Source organism: Vulpes vulpes, chromosome 5, assembly GCF_048418805.1.
Source record: "Vulpes vulpes isolate BD-2025 chromosome 5, VulVul3, whole genome shotgun sequence".
Taxonomy (NCBI): Eukaryota; Metazoa; Chordata; class Mammalia; order Carnivora; family Canidae; genus Vulpes; species Vulpes vulpes.
In genome coordinates this window covers 78710456-78729943 of record NC_132784.1, presented here as the reverse complement: position 1 = coordinate 78729943, position 19488 = coordinate 78710456, and the positions used below count along the sequence as shown (strand labels likewise).

At 40.4% G+C, this 19488-nt stretch overlaps 1 protein-coding gene across 2 annotated transcripts in view; it reads left to right on the top strand.

Moving 5' to 3' along the window:
- Positions 1-18011, top strand: part of LPXN (leupaxin) — a 35037-nt gene extending 17026 nt beyond the window's left edge. For both annotated transcript variants that reach the window (XM_026012928.2, XM_072759016.1), the window contains 6 exons: positions 2366-2465; positions 5334-5501; positions 6403-6576; positions 6665-6746; positions 16263-16411; positions 16715-18011. In XM_026012928.2, coding sequence (XP_025868713.1) covers positions 2366-2465; positions 5334-5501; positions 6403-6576; positions 6665-6746; positions 16263-16411; positions 16715-16984 — 943 coding nt within the window. In that variant the 3' untranslated portion in view covers positions 16985-18011. The remainder of the gene's footprint in view (positions 1-2365; positions 2466-5333; positions 5502-6402; positions 6577-6664; positions 6747-16262; positions 16412-16714) is intronic.
- Positions 18012-19488: the final 1477 nt, after the last annotated feature.

Here is a 19488-nt window from a genome sequence, read left to right as displayed (position 1 = left end):
CTGAGTGTGGAGCCTGCTTAAGATTCTCTCTCCCTCTGTGCCTCCCGCTCTCTTCCCACCCCTGCTCCCCCCATACCCCTGCCCAAGCTCATGCTCCTGCACATGCTCTTTCTTAAAAATAAATAATAAATAAATAAATAAATAATAAATAAATAAATAAATAAATAAATAAGAGAAGAGTGTCTTGCTCTACCCACTGGAACAGCCAGGCAACCCTTTGTTTTATTCTTGTATCTGATAGCCATCCTGATATTTTCTATACCTTCTAATAATTATCCAATCATTTATCTTACATTTTCCAGGTAAGTGATCATACCATCTATTTAAAAGAGAAAATAGAAATGAGAATGCTTTGTCTTTTTCTAGTATATAAATCTCTTATTTTTATTTTTAAATGCATTCTATAATGCAGTCTGCAGTAATATTGCAGACCAGCAATGATAGTAGGATCCTTGTCCTCCTCTGCTCTCTTTTATTTAAGATTGTATTTATCTTATTTTAGATGGAGGGGAGGGGCAAAGGGATAAGGAGAGAAGCTTAAGCAGACTTCCTGCTGAACACAGAGCTTTTCTTTTAATCAGAAATGTGTTTAGTACTTGACCATTAAATATGAGATTCATTATAGGTTTCTTATATTTTATCAGGTTATGAAACTTCTTTTCCTTGATCTTCAATAACAGGAATGGTGGTGCAGTTTGTTTCCTACTGCTTTTTAGGACCTATCAATATGTTTTTAAAGCTTTTTCTCTATTCTTCAGTATAATGAATTATAGTAATCCTTTTCCTAATGCTGAACCGTGCTTTAAAGACTGGCATAACACTATGTAGCCAGGATGTTTTTAAAACATATTTCTGCTGTTTTTATTATACTTCCTTCTTCCCCCTTCACACCCACACACGTACACACATGCACTGTTCTCTCTTTGTCTGATTATAGTATTGCGTTTCTGTGATATTTATAGAACTTATTTGGTGATTTTCCACATTTTCTATATCCTTGAAATTTACACAATGCATCCCAAAAAATCAGTTTCTATTTGTTTTCTGTTCAATAATTTATGCTTTTAGTCCTTCTGTTTAATTACTTTAGGGTATTTTTTTTTTGAGATTTTTAAGTTGGCTGTTTTGTTTATTTGTGTCTAGTATCTTATTTTTCAATACGCACTTGAGTCCATTTATTATTTTCTCCCTTTAATAACCTACTGCTTTTCACTCTGAAGGGTATGTGTGTGTATATGTGCTTTCATTGCTATTTCTAAATGGTTGAAAATTCAGTTTATATTTTTTCTCCATCACAAGAATTATTTGGAAGTGCTTTATTTTTTCTTCAGCAGGTAGATTTCATATGATTAATTTGTACTTTCATTAAAGCAATAGAAGAATATGATCTGTAGGATTTACTTCTTAGAATTTATTGAGCTTTATTCTGTGCTCTCGTGCAGTTTATTTACTAACAATTGAGCAAGTGTTTGAATAGACTCTGTATTCTGTTTCTTGGGCCCAACTTTTATTCATCAGTGTATTCACAATTATGTGAATGTAAAACCGACACCATGTACATTGTCTAAACTCTGTCAGTGGTCTTTTCCTATAAAGAACAGACAGTAAATATTTTAGGCTTTGCAGACCACAGGGTCTCTGCTGAAACCATCCAACTCTGTAAGAAAGTAGCAGTATGTCAGTGAATGGCTATGGCCACATTTGGCCTGTGGACCTTAGTTTGCTGATGCTTGCTCTTTATTCTTACTTGGTTTTTATCTTTCCCTGAAAGTGAGAGAAGGTGTAATATTTTATAATTTAAACAGAACGCTTTGAAAATTAAAAAATGTATATTTGGCCATTGTCTTAAAGGTCTTTCTTTATTAAGATTTTGTTTATTTGACAGAGAGAGAGAGAGAGAGAGAGAGAGAGCTAGCACAAGCAGGGGGAGGGGCAGGCAGAGAGAGGGAGGAGCAGGGACCCTGATGTGGGGCTTGATCCCAGGGATCATGGGATCATGACCTAAGCTGAAGGCAGACACTCAACCAACTGAACCACCCAGGTGCCCCTCAAAGGCTTTTTTAGAAGCTGCTTTGCACCTGGCTGTTGGGGGAGACTGTCTTGCCAGCTACCCATCCAGCACCTTTCTTCATGCACTTGAGAACAATGGTCAGTTTTTGAGATGACCAGAACCAAGTCATAGAGACAAAAGACCGGAAGACCTTGTTCAGATTTTTAGTCCACTACCGATTTTTAAATACTCTCTTTCTCTAGTTTTTACTCACATCTAAGGGGTTAATAGTCAAAACTGCTTTTTCTGGTATTTTATGTGTGACTGAACATTTATCTGAGTTTTGATGTGTTAGGATTCTTTTTCTCCCTGTAGTGAAGTCCAAGAGCCAAAGAAAACACCACATCCTCCTAAAACATCAGCAGCTGCTCAGCTGGATGAGCTCATGGCCCACCTGTGTGAGATGCAGACCCAGGTGAGCACAGTTCCTGGGTGTGTCTCCTTGGAGCTCAGCTCTGCCATCTGCTTTTAGAACTCTTGGTTGCCATTCGTTTTTCTCAGACTAAATTTAATTCAGTGGATGAGCTCAACTTTGTGTTATGTGTTATCTGGACACAAGAGATAATACGATGCAGGCTCTGATCTCAAGGAGTATAGAATGTGCTTCGTAAAATGAAGCAGAAGCCTGTGTAACATCCAGAGACTAAAACAGATGGTTTATCAAAATATGTGCAGCAAACATTAGGAATGTGGAGATGGGATGTGGGATGGACTCTGAAGAATGGAAAGGGTTTGGACATAAAGAGATAAAAGAAGAAGCCCTTCCAGTTGGTATGAGCTGTGAGGGTGCAGGCATCTAATGTGCGATGAAATGTGGCAAGACCATTAGAGACCTGCCTGAATCAGGCAGAAGAAGGCAAAGTGAGGCAGAGCCAGGACGATCAGAACATGGCGTTGAAAGTAGGGAGGACGGGGAGTCCTGAGCCCCATACTGAGATAAGACCCGCCTCCTTGTTCTAGCCTGGAGAGCGTGGGTGGTGAGCTCACGTGGCCTGGCAGGGGATGGAAATCAGAGAAGTGGGCTTAATAATTTATTAAGGGAACTAGTCTAGAATTCTTAAGGTGGAGACTTCAACCACTGTAAATTGATCGGAGGATTTGATATGCACACATGAGTGGCTCTGAAATCATTACAAGGCAGTCTATAAAAAGGTGTGTGACTGGGGAGGTCAGGGACCTTATCTTTGTGGCTCACCTTTGGACTCCCAATGCCTGCACAGTTCCTGACTCATCAGGGGAACAAATGAATGAACCTCAGAAACAAATTTTTCTTTAATGCCTGCAATAAAATTGGGTGTATTTCTCCTTGTAATGTCTATCTGAAAATACTGGGGAAAAATCTATATTAGGAGTTTTAATTGTGTTTCCTAACTGATTTAGCATATGTCGTGGTTTATTTACATTTTCAAAAATATCTGTTTATTTTTTGAATGGGCCATACATTCACATCGTGCAAAAATCAAAAGTACAAAAGTTTGCAGTGAGCTATTTCCCTGTCAACCCTGTGCCCAGCCATCCAGTTCTACCCGTTTCTTACATATTCATTCAGAAATATGCTGGAATATATAAGTAAATAGATGTAGATATAGATAGATATAGTGTGTGTATAGGTAGATGTGTGTATACATATAAAACTGTTTTTACCTCCTTAATATTGACAACCCTTTTGGGCTTTCCAGACATTAACCTTTTGAACACTAATCTCTTCAACATTAAGTAATGTTATATAATAGAGGAGGAAGGAAATCTGTCAGTTGATAAGTTTCTTGAAGGGAAATGAGCATTTTTGGATGAGTGAGATAATGTGAGGTTGTTCCCGGCAGTAAAAATAGGATACGTGGAGGCCTGAAGGCAGACAGTAACAAATCACATTCTGGAGACTGCAGGGAGCCTGGCTGGCCTCAAACAATGGAGGCTTTTAGAGAGGAATGAAAGATGAGATTGGAAAGGTAAAGTGAGGGCAGCGGAGGGGAGACTCTGAATGTCTGTCTAGTGCGTGCAAATATGATGCCATGGAGGACATCGTGAGCACCTGTTTCCTGATCAGGAAGTATTAGGTCGATAGTAGTACCCCAGTAAGAAAGGAGTTGAGAGAGACAGAATCAGGACATGACGTGATGAAGGACAAGCAGGGCATCTTTTTTTTGTAATTTGAGGCTTTTCCTTTGAATGGATTTTGATAACTGTTTTGGGGGTTTACTTAAATCCAATCCATCAGCAAGTATTATCTGACAGCTTCTCACCGCCTTCTCCCCTAACACTGGACCAAGTTATTATTTCTGGTTTAACCTGTTAACAATGACCTCCCTCCTAACTAGTGCCTCTGATGCCACTCTTGCTTGCCTACACTCAATTCCTCACTCAGCTACCACAGGGGTCTAATGGATCAGATTCTTTCGTTCCCATCCTTAAACTCCTCCAGAGTCTCCATAACCCTTGGAATAAAATCTGACTTTACCATAAGGGCCCCCTGGGATCATTGCCTCTCTCTCCGTAGTGTTCTCCTGCCATGTGTACTCTCACTCCCTCTGCTCCTGCAATACCCCCTCACCCCCAACCTTTCTGACTTTTCTCCTACCATAACAAACTGTTCCCTTCCTCTGGGCCTTCATTCCCACTGGGAATGCTTTTCCCAGTATTCCTGGACCCATCATGAAATATCTGTGCAAATGCCCCTTCCTTAGAGGGCCTTCTCTGATCACCCTCATCCAAATCAGTTCTCTCTCACTGCCCCACCCTCTGTCACTTCTATCTTTATATGTAACTTATGTCTTATCTCTACCTGACATTACATCATATATTTATTTAATCCTTCATTGTCTGTCATCCAGAGAAAGTAAACTCCAAGACAGCAGACTCTTGGTCATCATGTACATTGCTCTGTACCAAGACCCTAGGGCTGTGACTGGCACAAATTAGGTGCTCAATAAACATTGCAAAATAAATGGGTAAAAAGAAGATAGGGTTCATTGTTAACTTGTGGTCATTGTAGAAGTGAGAAAAGGTAATATCCTCATACACTCAATTTCTCATGGTCAGAAAAGATTTACAAATGGAGGAAGATTACTCATATCTTATCTGCCCTGAGGAATTTAGGATAAAAGGGAGATGAAAGCATTTTTATTGGTGTTCCAACGTTGGACTCTTCCAGTGCCTTGGAAAGAGGTCAGGTACAGAAGAAAGCATTGGTCAGTCAAGGTGAGCTTGTGAGGTTGTGTAGAAGATGACAGTGAGGGGATATACACAAGACTGATTTTTTTCATGGTTCTTTCCCTGGTGCCAGGTTGCAATGAAAGAAGATGCAAGCAAGAAACACATAGCAAACAAGCAGGATCCCAAGGCCTCCCTGGACTCAATGCTGGGGGGTTTGGAGCAGGATCTGCAGGACCTCGGAGTTGCTGCAGTGCCCAAGGGCCACTGTGCTTCCTGTCAGAAACCAATTGCTGGAAAGGTGGGATGGGCCGAGATGTTGGTCCTGTAGCCAACTGTCTGTGTGTATGTCTGTCTCTGTCCCACCAAGGATTACTCTGTGGCCTTCTCTCCTAAGATGTTTTAGTAATAGTTAATGATCACTCATCCCTTACCATGCTCTAGGCCCTGAGCTAAGGGCTTGCAAGTATCCCTCATTTAATGGTCTCATGATCTTTTCAAGGGAGACTCTGTTATTGTTCCTTGGTAAAGACCAGGGAACCAAGGGCTCTGGGCTGTTAACTGCCACGTCCCAGGTCTAGAAAGAGGTAGAGGGAAGATTTGAGCCTGGGAGAGCCTGACACCTGAATGTGACTCTTAACCACTTTTCTGGACTTTTGGACCTGGGAGTGGGTGCTTTGCCATGCCCCCTCTATCCCAATATTCCCGGTCAGCTGACTTGGCTCCAAACCATGGCCACAACTCCTGCTCTGCATCATCCTTCACCAAAACCACAAGAAAAGGCCCCTAGCTCTGGCCCTGCATGGGGCGTGAGATGAGGTGTTGAGACCAGAGGAATACAAACTGTCATTTATGCCTTTTCATCTTTCAGGGATCCCTTCCAGGCTAGACTCTAGTTATCCCTGTCTGTCACGACTGGGTTCCATTTTGGTTCCCCACCCTCCAGGGCAGTATCTTGCTGATGAACATTTACAGACTTCATCAGCACGATTCGTCAGGAAACTGGGCACCCTTTCACTACCCGCAGAGCGCATACGACAGACCACCTAGGTGGGACCTGGGGCCAGGCCTCTGAGTTGTGTAACTCCAGGAGGCACCGCTCACATGGAATGTAGAGTGCAAAATGCTGCCCGGAACTGTGCAACCTATAGGCCCTCCAGCAGCCAACCGCAGTGGCAGGCCATACTTTGTTTCCTCCGCAGGTGATCCATGCTCTAGGGCGAGCCTGGCATCCAGAGCACTTTGTGTGCACTCACTGCAAAGAGGAGATTGGCTCCAGTCCCTTCTTTGAGCGGAGTGGCTTGGCCTACTGCTCCAAGGACTACCACCATCTCTTTTCCCCACGCTGTGCTTACTGCGCTGCCCCCATCCTGGATGTAAGTACCCCCCTCCCTGCTTTAGCATGGTGGTCCTGGTGGATAGTTTGGCGGTTTCCTAATATCTTCATGTGTGTTCCTTTTCCAGAGAGTGCTGACGGCAATGAACCAAACCTGGCACCCAGAGCACTTCTTCTGCTCTCACTGCGGAGAGGTGTTTGGTGCAGAAGGTATGTCCCAGGTCATTAGAAGAGGACCAGCAGCACTTTTCCTTGGTCTGCTGTGGTGTTCCTGGCTCCCTTTTTTTTTTTTTCTTTTCTTTTCTTTTAATTTATTTATTCATGAGAGACACAGAGGGAGAGAGAGGCAGAGAGAGAAGCAGGCTCCATGCAGGGACCCTGATGTGGGACTGGATCCCTAGACCATGCCCTGGGCCGAAGGCAGGCACTAAACCACTGAGCCACCTAGGGATCCCCCTGGCTCCTGCCACTAGCAGCCAAGTGCCCATTTCAGTACTAGATGCCATCTCTCCTTACCTTTCCCTAATATTTATAAATTTTGTTTAAATTGGTTTCTTAAGGAAATATAATTGCATAGTTTAAAAGGTCAAATATTATGTTAAGGGTAATACTTAAAAGGGTCAGTCCTTTGCTTTTCCTTTCTCTACCCCCAAATCCAGTTATCCTCTCCAAATGTTTTCAGCTTTTCCTTCTGCTATTGTGTATTTTAAGGAATATACTTATATTACTATAGATTGACCTTTTTTTCTTCTAATTTTAACCATTATGTATTAACTTTCTTTTTTTTTCATTCATGTATTAACTTTCTATCAGAAAAGATGAGGATTTACTACCCCACCTTACCCCAACATACTTCCTCCCCCCTATTCTCTCAATATATATGTATAATCAGGTCATAATTATAGGTCAGACTAGTGTCAATGTGTAAAGATTGACAACCATGAAAATATTGTTCATTGTTGAGCCTTGTGGCAAACTACGGTTACAATAGAGCACAGATTTTAGAGTTTAGGCTACATGGTTCAAGTCTGGGCTGAGGTATTTATTAGCTATCTGATATCATTCAAATCATTTAACCCCTCCGTACATTGCTTTCCTCATGGGTGAAATGGGTGCAGTAATAATTCCTACCCTGTAATGTTACCTTACAGGGTAATTATGAGGATTTTAGGGTACAGCAGCAGTACAGTATCTAGAACAGTGCCTGGCACATGGAGACCAGTAAAAATTAGTATTCCTCTCATGGTATTCTTTTCATATAAATTTTGTCCTGAAGTTAGCATTTAGATTTCTTTTTTCACTAGCTTAATTTTCATCGTACCTCGCTGTAATTTATTTGACAGAACTGTGAAATCATTCTCAAAAGGTCAGCCACATCTGGTAGTAGGTCAGTCCCACTTGTTTTGTCTTGGAGACATCCGTCCAGGAGACTTCCATCCTCCTGCCCCGGCCCGAAATGGTTTCTCCTCAGGGCTGCTGTGAAGCATTTATTCTGGGCCATTCTCGTGGGAATTCCTTTTACTGCTTGATTGCCTTTTTCCTTTGGACCCTTGTTTCCTGGATGCCCGAGTTTTTTAATACATGGTACTACCTTTATTTGGATGGAACAGCTCCTAGGAAAGAATGAATAGGAGGTAATACTTTTGAGACCTTGAATATCTGAAAATATTGTTATTCTGTTGTCTACCTTAAGTTGCCTGGCCATAGAATTCTAGGCAAAAGAAACCATTTTCTCCTGTAATTCTGAAGACATTGCTTCACTGTCTTTTAGCTTCTATGCTTCACTGTCTTTTAGCTTCTATGCTTGAGAAGGTTTTAGGATTTTGTTCTTATTCCTGATCCTTTCTGTGCAATCTGTTTTTCTCTCTTTGGAAGTTTTTTTTTCCCCTTCTTTCTTCTAAATTACCTTGATTTTTTTTTCTTCTGACTTCTTTTTATGTTTGTTCAGAACAAGTATGACTCACGCCTGGAATCAGAAAGCTTCTTCATTTTGTTTGTTTTTTTCCTGTCCTTTTTGAATTAACCCAGTTGGGAAACTATTTACCTCTCTCCTAAATAAAAACTTGGGCAGTGCCATGTCTTTTCCGATGACTCTCAATAAACAATCCTAAATAGAAAATCAGTTTCAGACACAAAACACAAAACTAAGTCCTTGGGTAATTCCGTCTGTGTAATAGCTAAAGTATCCGACTTATTTGGTGACCACCACTTAACAAATAGATAAATAAATAAAAGATGAAGTGACTACCATGCTCCGCCGGTTGGGCCTTTTATGTAGCTGGAGACTATCTATATGTCCTTTCCTGCCTTTAGCATCCACCACCCTTACCTTGTTGCTCATCTTGATATTTGACCCCTTGAGACAGGGGAGGAGGAAGGTGAGCCTGTAGGGCACAAAGGTCCTGACCTGCCTAGTACCGTCATAAATTTGTGTCTTGCTCTCTGGACCTGGCAGATGTTTAACTTTTTTTTTTTTTCTTCTTGGATGCTTTTGTGGATTCAATACAGGTCCAACTTCAAAGTCTCAATTACCCTTCACTTGTCTTAGCTATAGCTATTTTCTGCTGGGCACGTTTAAGGACACATTCCACACAGATCAGTTTTGCAGAGTTTTCGTTGTTCCCTCCTGGTGATCTCTCAGAAGTGATTACAGTGTTTTGGGGTATCTCTCTCGCTCACGGCTTCATTTACAGACCATGGGAAAGTGGCACCTTTTTCTTGTACTCAGTGGGATTGTAGTCACTTAACAGCTGTGTCTCTCTGTTCAGCCAGACTCACACAGGGACTTTCTCCAGGGGTGAGTCAAATACCATCAACTATATCCCACTGATGGCTAGGGACACATATCCAGCACTCTGAGTGGCCCCAGTGAATCCCTCTCTTGACTTGAGATTAGCTGGAACCATACCATACCTCATCCCTCTTGGGGGTGAAGCACCCAGAGCTTTCTCCAAAGAAATCCCTCACTCAATTTTCCTTTCTCTCTTCCTGTTTTATTTCCTTAGATTGAGTGAGGAGTTCATTAATCATGTAAACAGTTTGTGGCTATCTACTTTGAGGGGTGTCTTAAAGCTCAGTTTGAAATTTGACATGTTACATCCTGTTCCTTACACCTTGTTACGTTAGTCTTTGCCAGCTGCTGCCAATCTTTGGTTGTCTGTTTTCCTATTTAAGAATGAAACGCTAAAATGTGAAATGGAAGTGTTGTAGGTATAAGCAGGTATATGTAGGTATATACTGGTGGACTCAACTGTATGGTACTCAAGTAGCATGCTCTAGCCATTTTGCTGGGAGGCCCCTGACTATTAATATTTTAGGTCTTTTAGTGCCTGAGACTCTCTGGTTTGATATTTCTACAATTAATCACTGCATCTTATGGCAGGAGGGGATCTGATCATCTAACGGCTGTCCAGACTTTCAACCAGTCTTGTTTCCAACCTTGAAGACCATCTTGTACATTCACTTCCTGAGCCCCTCTGATGCTATGGTTCTCCCCTGCTTGAGTTGTCTTGCACCTCCCTTCTGGAGAAATGCAGGCTTTGGTTTTCTTGTTTGCCAAGCTAGTCGCCACTCTTAGACCTACTTACAATTTTGGAAGATTTTATTGATATCTCATCTATGGCATCTCCTCTCCTTTTCTTTTATTCCTTATGGGTGCTTCTATTTTAAATAATTCTTTAACTGTCGTGTTGGCGGTATTTCAAGAGGGAGTGGAAATAATCCCATGTATCCTGCCCTTCACCAGCACAGAGACTCATCTAAATGTCAGGCATGTTATTATGCATATTCCTAGCTATTATTCACTTAATCCCCACCACAGTCTTGTGAGGGTATTTTTATCCCACATTTTCTTGGTTATAGATGGAAACACTGAGCCTCAGGGAGGTAACATAATTTTCTTAAAGTTGCATGGCTAGAAAGTCAGAGTTGGAACTGAAATTCAGGTCCCATTTCTGCAAGTTCTATAGGTTGTTTCTACATCATCACCACTGCCCCCCGACAGAGACTCAGTTCTTCTTCTGCTGTTAGATCTCTTTACTTTCTTGGCACCCACAGGGTACACTTTATTTGACAATAGACCCAGATATAGTAGCACTGACATAATCCACCAGCAAAGTACTTTGTAGTGATTTGCTTGTTCAGTGAAGCTTGGTCAGTGCTTTTCACAAATCATTAGGTATTTCATTTCCAGATTGTACTTTAGTTAAGCAGGATTTTTTATTGAGATTTAATCTAAATCATATTAAAGTGTGTCACGGTAAATTTATATAGTACTGGTAGCCAAAGAAGCATGAGAGTTAGTTGAGTAGAACAGTCAGCTAGTGAATACTGCCCACAGATGATTATGATGTGGAAGTTGCCTGAGACCAGAGCAATAGAATACAGACATATTTCCAGAAGACATGTAAGTTAGATACAAAAGAAGTTATCCTATCCATAGGATGACCAGAAAGCACCATGAAGGTAGCTAATACTCATTATTGATGACTTCAGCCCTCCTTAAAATAGGGCAGATTGGGTCATTTATGACTTCATGTCCTCATCAGGCCACGCTTAAAACATTTATTGAGACACCTGACAAAAGAATGCCGTTTATTAAGCAAAAGCTCTTCCTAGATTATATTTTTGTTTTTTATCCTTTGCTTTCTGTAAATGGGTCTCCTGCCATATGGTTGGTCCTTTAATTAGGTGGCACCTGGCCTCACCCCAAATCACATAGTCATACACAGAGTTTCTATAATGAGAGCTTAACCACTGAGCCTTCTGGGAAATTAAATTCATCTGCATTTTTGTTTCAGTTCAGAAAATTCTTCTTTAAGGCTCAAGTTTCTAAGCATTTCAGGCCTTCGCATCCTCCCCTAGGGACCAGGTCCTCAGTGTTTGCGTCTTTCTTTTTAAATTGTTCATTATCCAGGACATGCAGGTGCTCCCTAATTTCCCCTGTGGCTAAGAGCCTCACCAGAGTATAAATACCTCTCTCTCTCCCTGTGGCACTTTTAATTGTTAGTGTTTCTCATCCGTCCTCCAGAGGTAATTGGCCCCAAAGAGAGCCTCCAGGAAAGTAACTGCTAAAACTTTCTCAGTTTATTGGATCACTAAATGCAAGGGCATCACAGCAAGTTTGGCTGATTGCTTTTGATTCCTCTCCTGAGACTCACCCTAGTGGCGGCAGAGGCTGTTCCTTCCCTGCTGTGTCATTCTGGAGACCAGCTACCCTGCAAATGCCTAGATGAGGGTCATTCCTAGGTCAGTTGCCATGTCTTAACAATTTTCTCAAGTAACACCTACTTAAAGGCAAGTTCAGTTTGATGTCACTTGCTTTATAGAGCATAAATGCAAATTTTTGAGCCCCACCCCAGATCTACTGAATCAGAAACGCTGGGGGTAGGGCCAAACAATCTGCATATTGACAAGCTCTCCAGATGCTGGATGCATGCTGAAGTTTGAGAAATACCGTGCTACACAAAAGCAAGGAGGATGGTTGTGGGTGCTGGCTTGTTTTTCTGAAGTGGCAGGCCTTCCTGCATTCAGTTGTACTTGATTGGACTCTAGACATTCTTTGATAGGGTAGAAAAAGTAAAGTGAGTTCTTCTGTGTCTCAGGGCTTTAGAAGAACATAGGAAAGCTTATAAAATTATTAGTTTAGATTCTTAGATCTATAGGCCTCAGAAGCTGATTCAATTGTCTGCTCTTCAAAGACAGCATAGTTGAACAAAGCAAGGGATATCAAAAAGTGATCAGATAACAGAAAAACTGTAGTTACATGACTTGGGTCCCAATCTCTGGCTGCTCCTATTGCCTTTTTGGATCTGGCTGCTACTATCAGGATGGGTTCCTAGAAATAATATTTCTGGGGTGGGTCGCTTTTCAATCCACTGTGCATGCTTTGTTTACATTCTCTTTAAGTGGGGGGTACAGGTGGAGCTCTCATATTGACAAAGCTTCTGGGTTATGATATTTGGGCTCAACTGATGCTCAGTCCCCACAGAGAGGTCAACACCAGGATGCACTTAAATTAGGGGCATGACATTGAAGTTAGGCTTTGCGGTTAGGCCCAGGTATGAACATCAGATCCCTTGCTGACTAGTTTGTTATATGTAATTTCTCTAAGCCTCCCTTTTCTCATTTGTAAGATGGGAGCATTACGGTAGAGGATTTAATTTCAATTTATACTGCAGGTAGAGCTGTCATTTGGAACCAGTACAAAGCAAATGCTGCATAAATGAGATTGCTAATAGCCATCCTCATGTTAGGCAGGCTCTCCTGATAAGTGCTAAGGAGAGTCCCTTACAGAAAAATTCACCCATTTACACATATTGTTGTTAGGCCTAGAGAGACTCTAAATTACATTACTTGTGGAGCTGATGGTCTCGATTGTGCTGTTGTATCATTGTTCATATGTCTCTTCATTCAGTAAATATTTATTGAGCAACTACCACCTATGTGTCAGGTACTGCTCTAGGTACTAGGGATGCAGTGAAAAAACCCAAACTTCCCACCCTCATGGTGCATATATTCTAGTGAGAGGACAGATAATGATCAAAACTAGTCAATTAATTAACCAACTTATACTATACTTATAAGCCACTCATAATTTACTCTATATGCAGGAGAGGGGGTGGTAGACAGGGTGCTGTTTGAGATAGGGTGATTGGGTCAGTTGTTCTTGCGGGACTTTCAGGTACATGTAGGACCAAACCATCTGGGATTCTGGGAGAAGTGATTTTCAAAGCTAAGGGCATACATTACTTAAATAGATGTTTGAAGATGAATTGGCTTATTATATTTTTCTTTTTTAAATGTAAAGACAATTTAAAAAATCTTGCAGAAATCTTCACTTTTAACTTATTAACTTGTTAACCCAATGCAACATAAAAAAATTTCCCTGGGCAGCCCGGGTGGCTCAGCAGTTTAGTGCCGCCTTCAGCCCAGGGTGTGATCTTGGAGACCTGGGATCGAGTCCCACATCAGGCTCCCTGCATAGAGCCTGCTTCTCCCTCTGCCTGTGTGTGTCTCTCTCTACTCTCTGTGTCTCTCATGAACAAATAAATAAAATCTTTAAAAAAAAATAAAAATAAAAAAATTCCCTGTTCATATTTTTCTCCATTTGTTAATATTTATGCATATGCATACATAACTTAGGTGTACCTAAAATTCCTTTTTATCACTTAAGCATTTCCTCATGTGGCTTCATAATTTTATAATAATTTTAATAATATCAATTATTCCATTATGATTCCATTAATATCGATCATTCCATTATTCATTTATCTAGACAAATTATTAAAAATTATGTGTTTAAGGATATTCATTGAGGCTTTATTTATAGTTCCAAATATTGTAAACAACTGTGTTCATAACAGTATATTTAGATTACTTCTTGTATGTTAGTAGCACTGCAGTGAATATCTTTTTTGTTTTTTGGTTTTTTAAAAGATTTTTATTTATTCATAAGAGACACAGAGACAGAGGCAGAGACATAGGAAGGAGAAACAGGGTCTCTCTGGGGAGCCTGATGTGGGACTCGATCCCAGGACCCTGGGATCATGCCCTTCAGACACTCAACCACTGAGCCAACCAGGAATCCCCCCAGTGAATATCTGTAAATGCAACATTTTCTTTTGATTATTTTGATTCATTCCCAGGAGAAAGATATCTGTATCTTTTTAAAAATTTTTTGATACATATTACCAGATGATTTTCCAAAAGAATACTAACATTTAACTTTATCCCCTGGGAATATATAAATATGTGAATAATTCAATGGATTTTCCAGTATTGGGTAGACTTATTTAACACTGTTTTTACTAGTTAGCTAAAATTAGAAATTAAACTACAAGTTAGCAAAGATTAGAACTTTACTTTTTTCTTTTGAGTTTCATGATTTACTCATGTTGAACATACTACTACCAAAAGTATTTTGTCTTATGCTATTTGTCTCTGTTGTGAGGATGACTTATTTTAAAGAGTTTAAAAAATAGTCACCTTGGGTTTCTCATCCTCTTTTATCTGGACATAGGATGTGTAAGGCTCTAGTCAGGGGTTTTCTAACATGAGCCCAACTGTAAAGATGTCCAGTATTAAAGAGAAAGCCTTCACACATTAACAAATTGACTACTATTTTATATTATGGAAACTGCTTCCTGCCTGGCTTCGCCAATTATCCAAACTAATTTTGCCAAACTAATTTCCTCTAACCTCCACCTCCCTTTCTATCTCTTTTCTTGCTGGAATATTTAAAAGCAAGTCATAGAAATCTTATGCCACCATTGAATACTTCAACATGCACCATCTTTAACTGATTAGTCAGGACTTTTTTTTTTTTTTAACATAACTACCTTCACACGTAATGAAATTATTTTTTTTTAATTTTTTATTTATTTATTTATGATAGTCACAGAGAGAGAGAGAGAGAGGCAGAGACATAGACAGAGGGAGAAGCAGGCTCCATGCACCGGGAGCCCGACGTGGGATTCGATCCCGGGTCTCCAGGATCACGCCCTGGGCCAAAGGCAGGCGCCAAACCGCTGCGCCACCCAGGGATCCCCGTAATGAAATTATTAATTCCTCATTATCATATAAAACCCATATAAAAACTGCTCAAATTTGTAAATCGTGTCATTTGAATCAGTCTGTTTGAATCAGTTGCATCCATGCAAAGCATGTGCCTTGCATTTGACCATTTTACCTCTCAAAATTTAAAAGTCCTGTAATGATCCTCTCTTTCCTATTTTTTGATACCAATAATTTGCCAAGAAACTGGAACCTGTGTCCTGTAAGATGTTCCATATCCTTGATTTGGCTGGCTGTTTCAATTTCTTCCTGATGTATTTTAACTTATTTACTTTATTAACCCACCCCCTCTTTTTCTGAGATATAATTGGCAAATTTTTTCTTCAGTGTGTGCCTTGTCTTGGCTTTGCTTATGGTGCTTTTTGGTCATGCACAAAGTCATTCATATATATTTTTAATGGAGCTAAATTTATTGACTTTTAACTTGCTTTTAAATTTTGAGCCACAGTGTTCTCATTGCCAGGTTAAAGAGGAACCCATTCATTTTTGACTCAAGTCTTTGCATGGTTTCAATCGTTACATTTAGAATCTTACATCCATTTGTAAATTATTATTATTATTATTATTTTTGTAAATTATTATTTTGTAGCCCTTTCTTTTTAAAGATTAAGCCCTTTTCTCCAGGTGCTGTTTTAGGTTCTAGAGGTATAATGTGGCAAGACTAATAGTATCTAGTTTCAGAGCTAATGCTCCAGTGTGGGAATACAGACCACAGAGATGGTTTTAGATCATGGTAAATGCTAGAAAGATGATTCTTTAAAAAGATGAACTGATAGATATGGGCTGGTAAGAGGCACCTCTGAGCTGATTTCTGAATCATAAGGTGAGACTGGCCACGCCAAGGCCTGGGCCAGAGCTGTGCAGGGCAAAGGCGTCAAGCAGGAATAGACACCAGGCCCAGCACTAATGCACCTGTCTCCCATTGCCTCCTGTCCATTCGTCTGTCAGTTCCTTCCTTCCTTCCTTCCTTCCTTCCTTCCTTCCTTCCTTCCTTCCTTCCTTCCTTCCTGTGTTTCTTATGATGAGCTGTTGAGGTTGGTATTGAATATGAGGACACTGAGTTTGGGAGAGTTGAAATCATTGGCCTCTTCTCAGCCTCCAACTTGGTGGAAGGTGTCACCCCACAATGAACTGTTGATTGTACCTCTCCAGGCTTTCATGAGAAGGACAAGAAGCCATACTGCCGGAAGGATTTCTTAGCCATGTTCTCACCCAAGTGTGGTGGCTGCAACCGCCCAGTGTTGGAAAACTACCTCTCGGCCATGGACACCGTCTGGCACCCAGAATGCTTTGTGTGTGGGGTCTGTATACTCGCTTATCTTTTGGATTTAGGAAGAGTCAAGGGTCTTCCTTTCTGAGGGGCAGAACAGCAACTGGGAAGAGGGTTCACAGCTTGGGGTGAGGGATTAACATGGGCTCGCTAGAGGAGGCACAAAATAGCACTCACTGTGGGCATTTGCTCTTCTCTTTGGCAAGCAGGTAATATTCTCACCTTAGTTTGTCACATAACTGATGGGAATTTCAAGGCTGAAAGTTTTACTTTGCTGACGTTCTACTACTTGACATCTGCATTCCTTTTCTTTCTCTTTGCCTCATTCCCCCAGGACTGCTTCAGCAGTTTTTCTTCTGGCTCCTTCTTTGAACTGGATGGACGTCCGTACTGCGAGCTCCATTACCACCGGCGCCGAGGAACACTCTGCCACGGCTGTGGGCAGCCCATCACCGGCCGCTGCATCAGTGCCATGGGCCACAAGTTCCATCCTGAGCACTTCGTCTGTGCTTTCTGCCTGACACAGCTGTCAAAGGGCATCTTCAGGGAGCAGGATGACAAGACCTATTGTCAGCCCTGCTTCACTAAGCTCTTCCCTCTGTAATCCCAGCTGAGCCTGCAGTCTCCGCAGATTCCCTGCAAAATTTAAACCAGGAGAGGAAGGAGTGCTGTGTTGTTACTGCTTTGCTGCTCAGTAGGCACATAGAGAAGGTAAAGGGAATGAACTTCTAGACGTTACATGGCTAGGCTTGGAGTCTTAGGTTGTAGATTTCTTAGTTTGTAGATTTATTTTTAAAAAATCAGGTACTTACTTTTTAAAAATCAGGTACTTAAATTTAGAGTTGTGTCCGGCCACTTGTGCCTCTGCAGATGCATCTTCTACATGCACACATTCAGTTCATTGCCAGTTTTCTCAAATTTCTCCCATTTTCACTCTTGTGATGGCCCTGCACATGTGTTCTCTCCCATCACCTCATAACTTGGCCTTTCCATGCCTTCCTCATTTCCCCGTGACTCACTTTCCCATGACCAATGCATTATCCTCGCTGTCAGGAGTCCCAATGCCCCTCCTAAGCTCCCTGCATCTCTCTTCATGTGCTTCTTTTTCAAGAGGAAGTAGATGTTAAGTGCACTACTTTGAGTACTGACATCATTGATAAATAAAATGGCTTTCAGTTTTAATGTCTTACTGACATGTTTGGAGACAAACTTTTGTTTCCTGTGGTATATACTAGGCACTGTTTGCAATTAAATCCATAACCAGTCTCCTGTTTACTTCCATACAGTAGGCACTTTTTTTTTTTAATCAAAAGGAATTGAAAGGAGGGACTCCTGTTCACTAACTTTTCTCTTAATTTGCACCCATAACATTCATTTTATGTTATTTTTTTTGCACTGAGATAATTGAATCATCTTAAAAGGGGGCAAAATGTCTTCAAATTGTTTTCATCACTCAAAAATTCAAATTGTTTTCACCCAAAATGAAAAACCAGATCTCCTCTAGACGCTTGAAAATTCCTTTTGCATATGTATGCATTTCTACAAACTCATAAAATTGTGTATATTAAGTAAGTCGAGGTCTTTTGTATATCAATTATATCTCAATAAAGCTGGTTTTTTAAAAAATGAAACACACACTTTTCTCAAATTCACAATTATCTCAAAAAGGCAAACAAGATGGCCATTTTATCTCTCAGGAAAGCTGCTATAAGGGATAATTCGATCATTTCTAGCTTGGATTAGGAAATCCAAGCCCCAAAGAAAATCTCCATTTAATTATTTGTTCCTCTTCAAAGCATCATAAGTATATTTGTAGAAAAGTTTTTCAGTTATTAATAAATCAGACTTTCCCATGTCCTATCTCAAGTAAGCTTCAGAAAGAGTCCTGCTTTCTCAAAAGAGATATTGGCAAGATCTACACTATGTCTTTCTTACCACAGTCTTAAAATAAGTGCATGATTATTTATTTTAAAAAATTAGAGTTTAAGTTACTGAGGAAAATTACTTTACTGGAGGTATTTTTAAAAATAGGACCAACTTAATATCTTTAGACTTCTTAAAGAATGATTCTTGTTAAACTTGATCACATATGTCTCCTTCACGGGAATGGATTATAAGGGGGTTTTGAGAATTACAAGGAAGTGGTAACAGTTGACAAGATCTTCAGCATATCCAAGCTACGTGGGAGTTCCACACAGGGAGCCATCAGGCTTCTTGCCCTGTTTGGTTGAGACCAGACTAAGCAAAGTATTCGTTCTTCTGTTAAAACATCCTCCTTACATTAGCTGCACTCTATGATGTCATATGCAGGTGCCAATATAATACTGTTCCTGGCTGCCTTGGCGATTTGACAAAGTATACTTGAGGCATTAGCCCTTAAGAAAGAATGTTCAAGTGCTATAATATGCTCTCGTTTAGATTGGCTATTTTGAGATATAAATAGAATCTATATATTTAAAAAGTCAGAGAAAAGCCAGTGCTCATCAGATGCAATTAAGAAGTGTAGACTTTTTCTCCTTACAGCGAATGTAAGTGGTAATATTTATTCAAGAAGAGATGCTGCATTCAGGACCACTGTTTTAGAGGCAAGGAAGCCATTCACAAGTTTTCTTTAAAACAAAATGAAATGAAACACAGAGAAATACTATTACTCAAACCGATCATCTACCTATTTACTCTTGGTTCTGAGTAACTTCTATTTTTATTTGAAAAAATAAAATCTACCTTGAAGGAATGAGGCTTTTCCACCAGTGAGCAATACACACACACACACACACACACACACACACACACACACAGACACATACCTGTGAGCACTATACGCATACACACATATACATACACATATACATATACATATACATATACATATACATACATATATTTCTCAAAGAGAAATTTCTCAATTCATTTGGCCAGTTATTCTTTGGAATACATATAGCGTCCTCCAATTATTTTTCCATACAAGTTCTAGCAAGTACTTCTGTGGCAGTAGGATGGCTACCAGCCTCATGCTGTCTCTTTCACAACCAGTAGAGGGAGTAAGAGCTCTTTTCTCCAGCTTTGCAAGTGAAAGTCCTGAGATTCATCCTCACTTGGAGTAGCTTA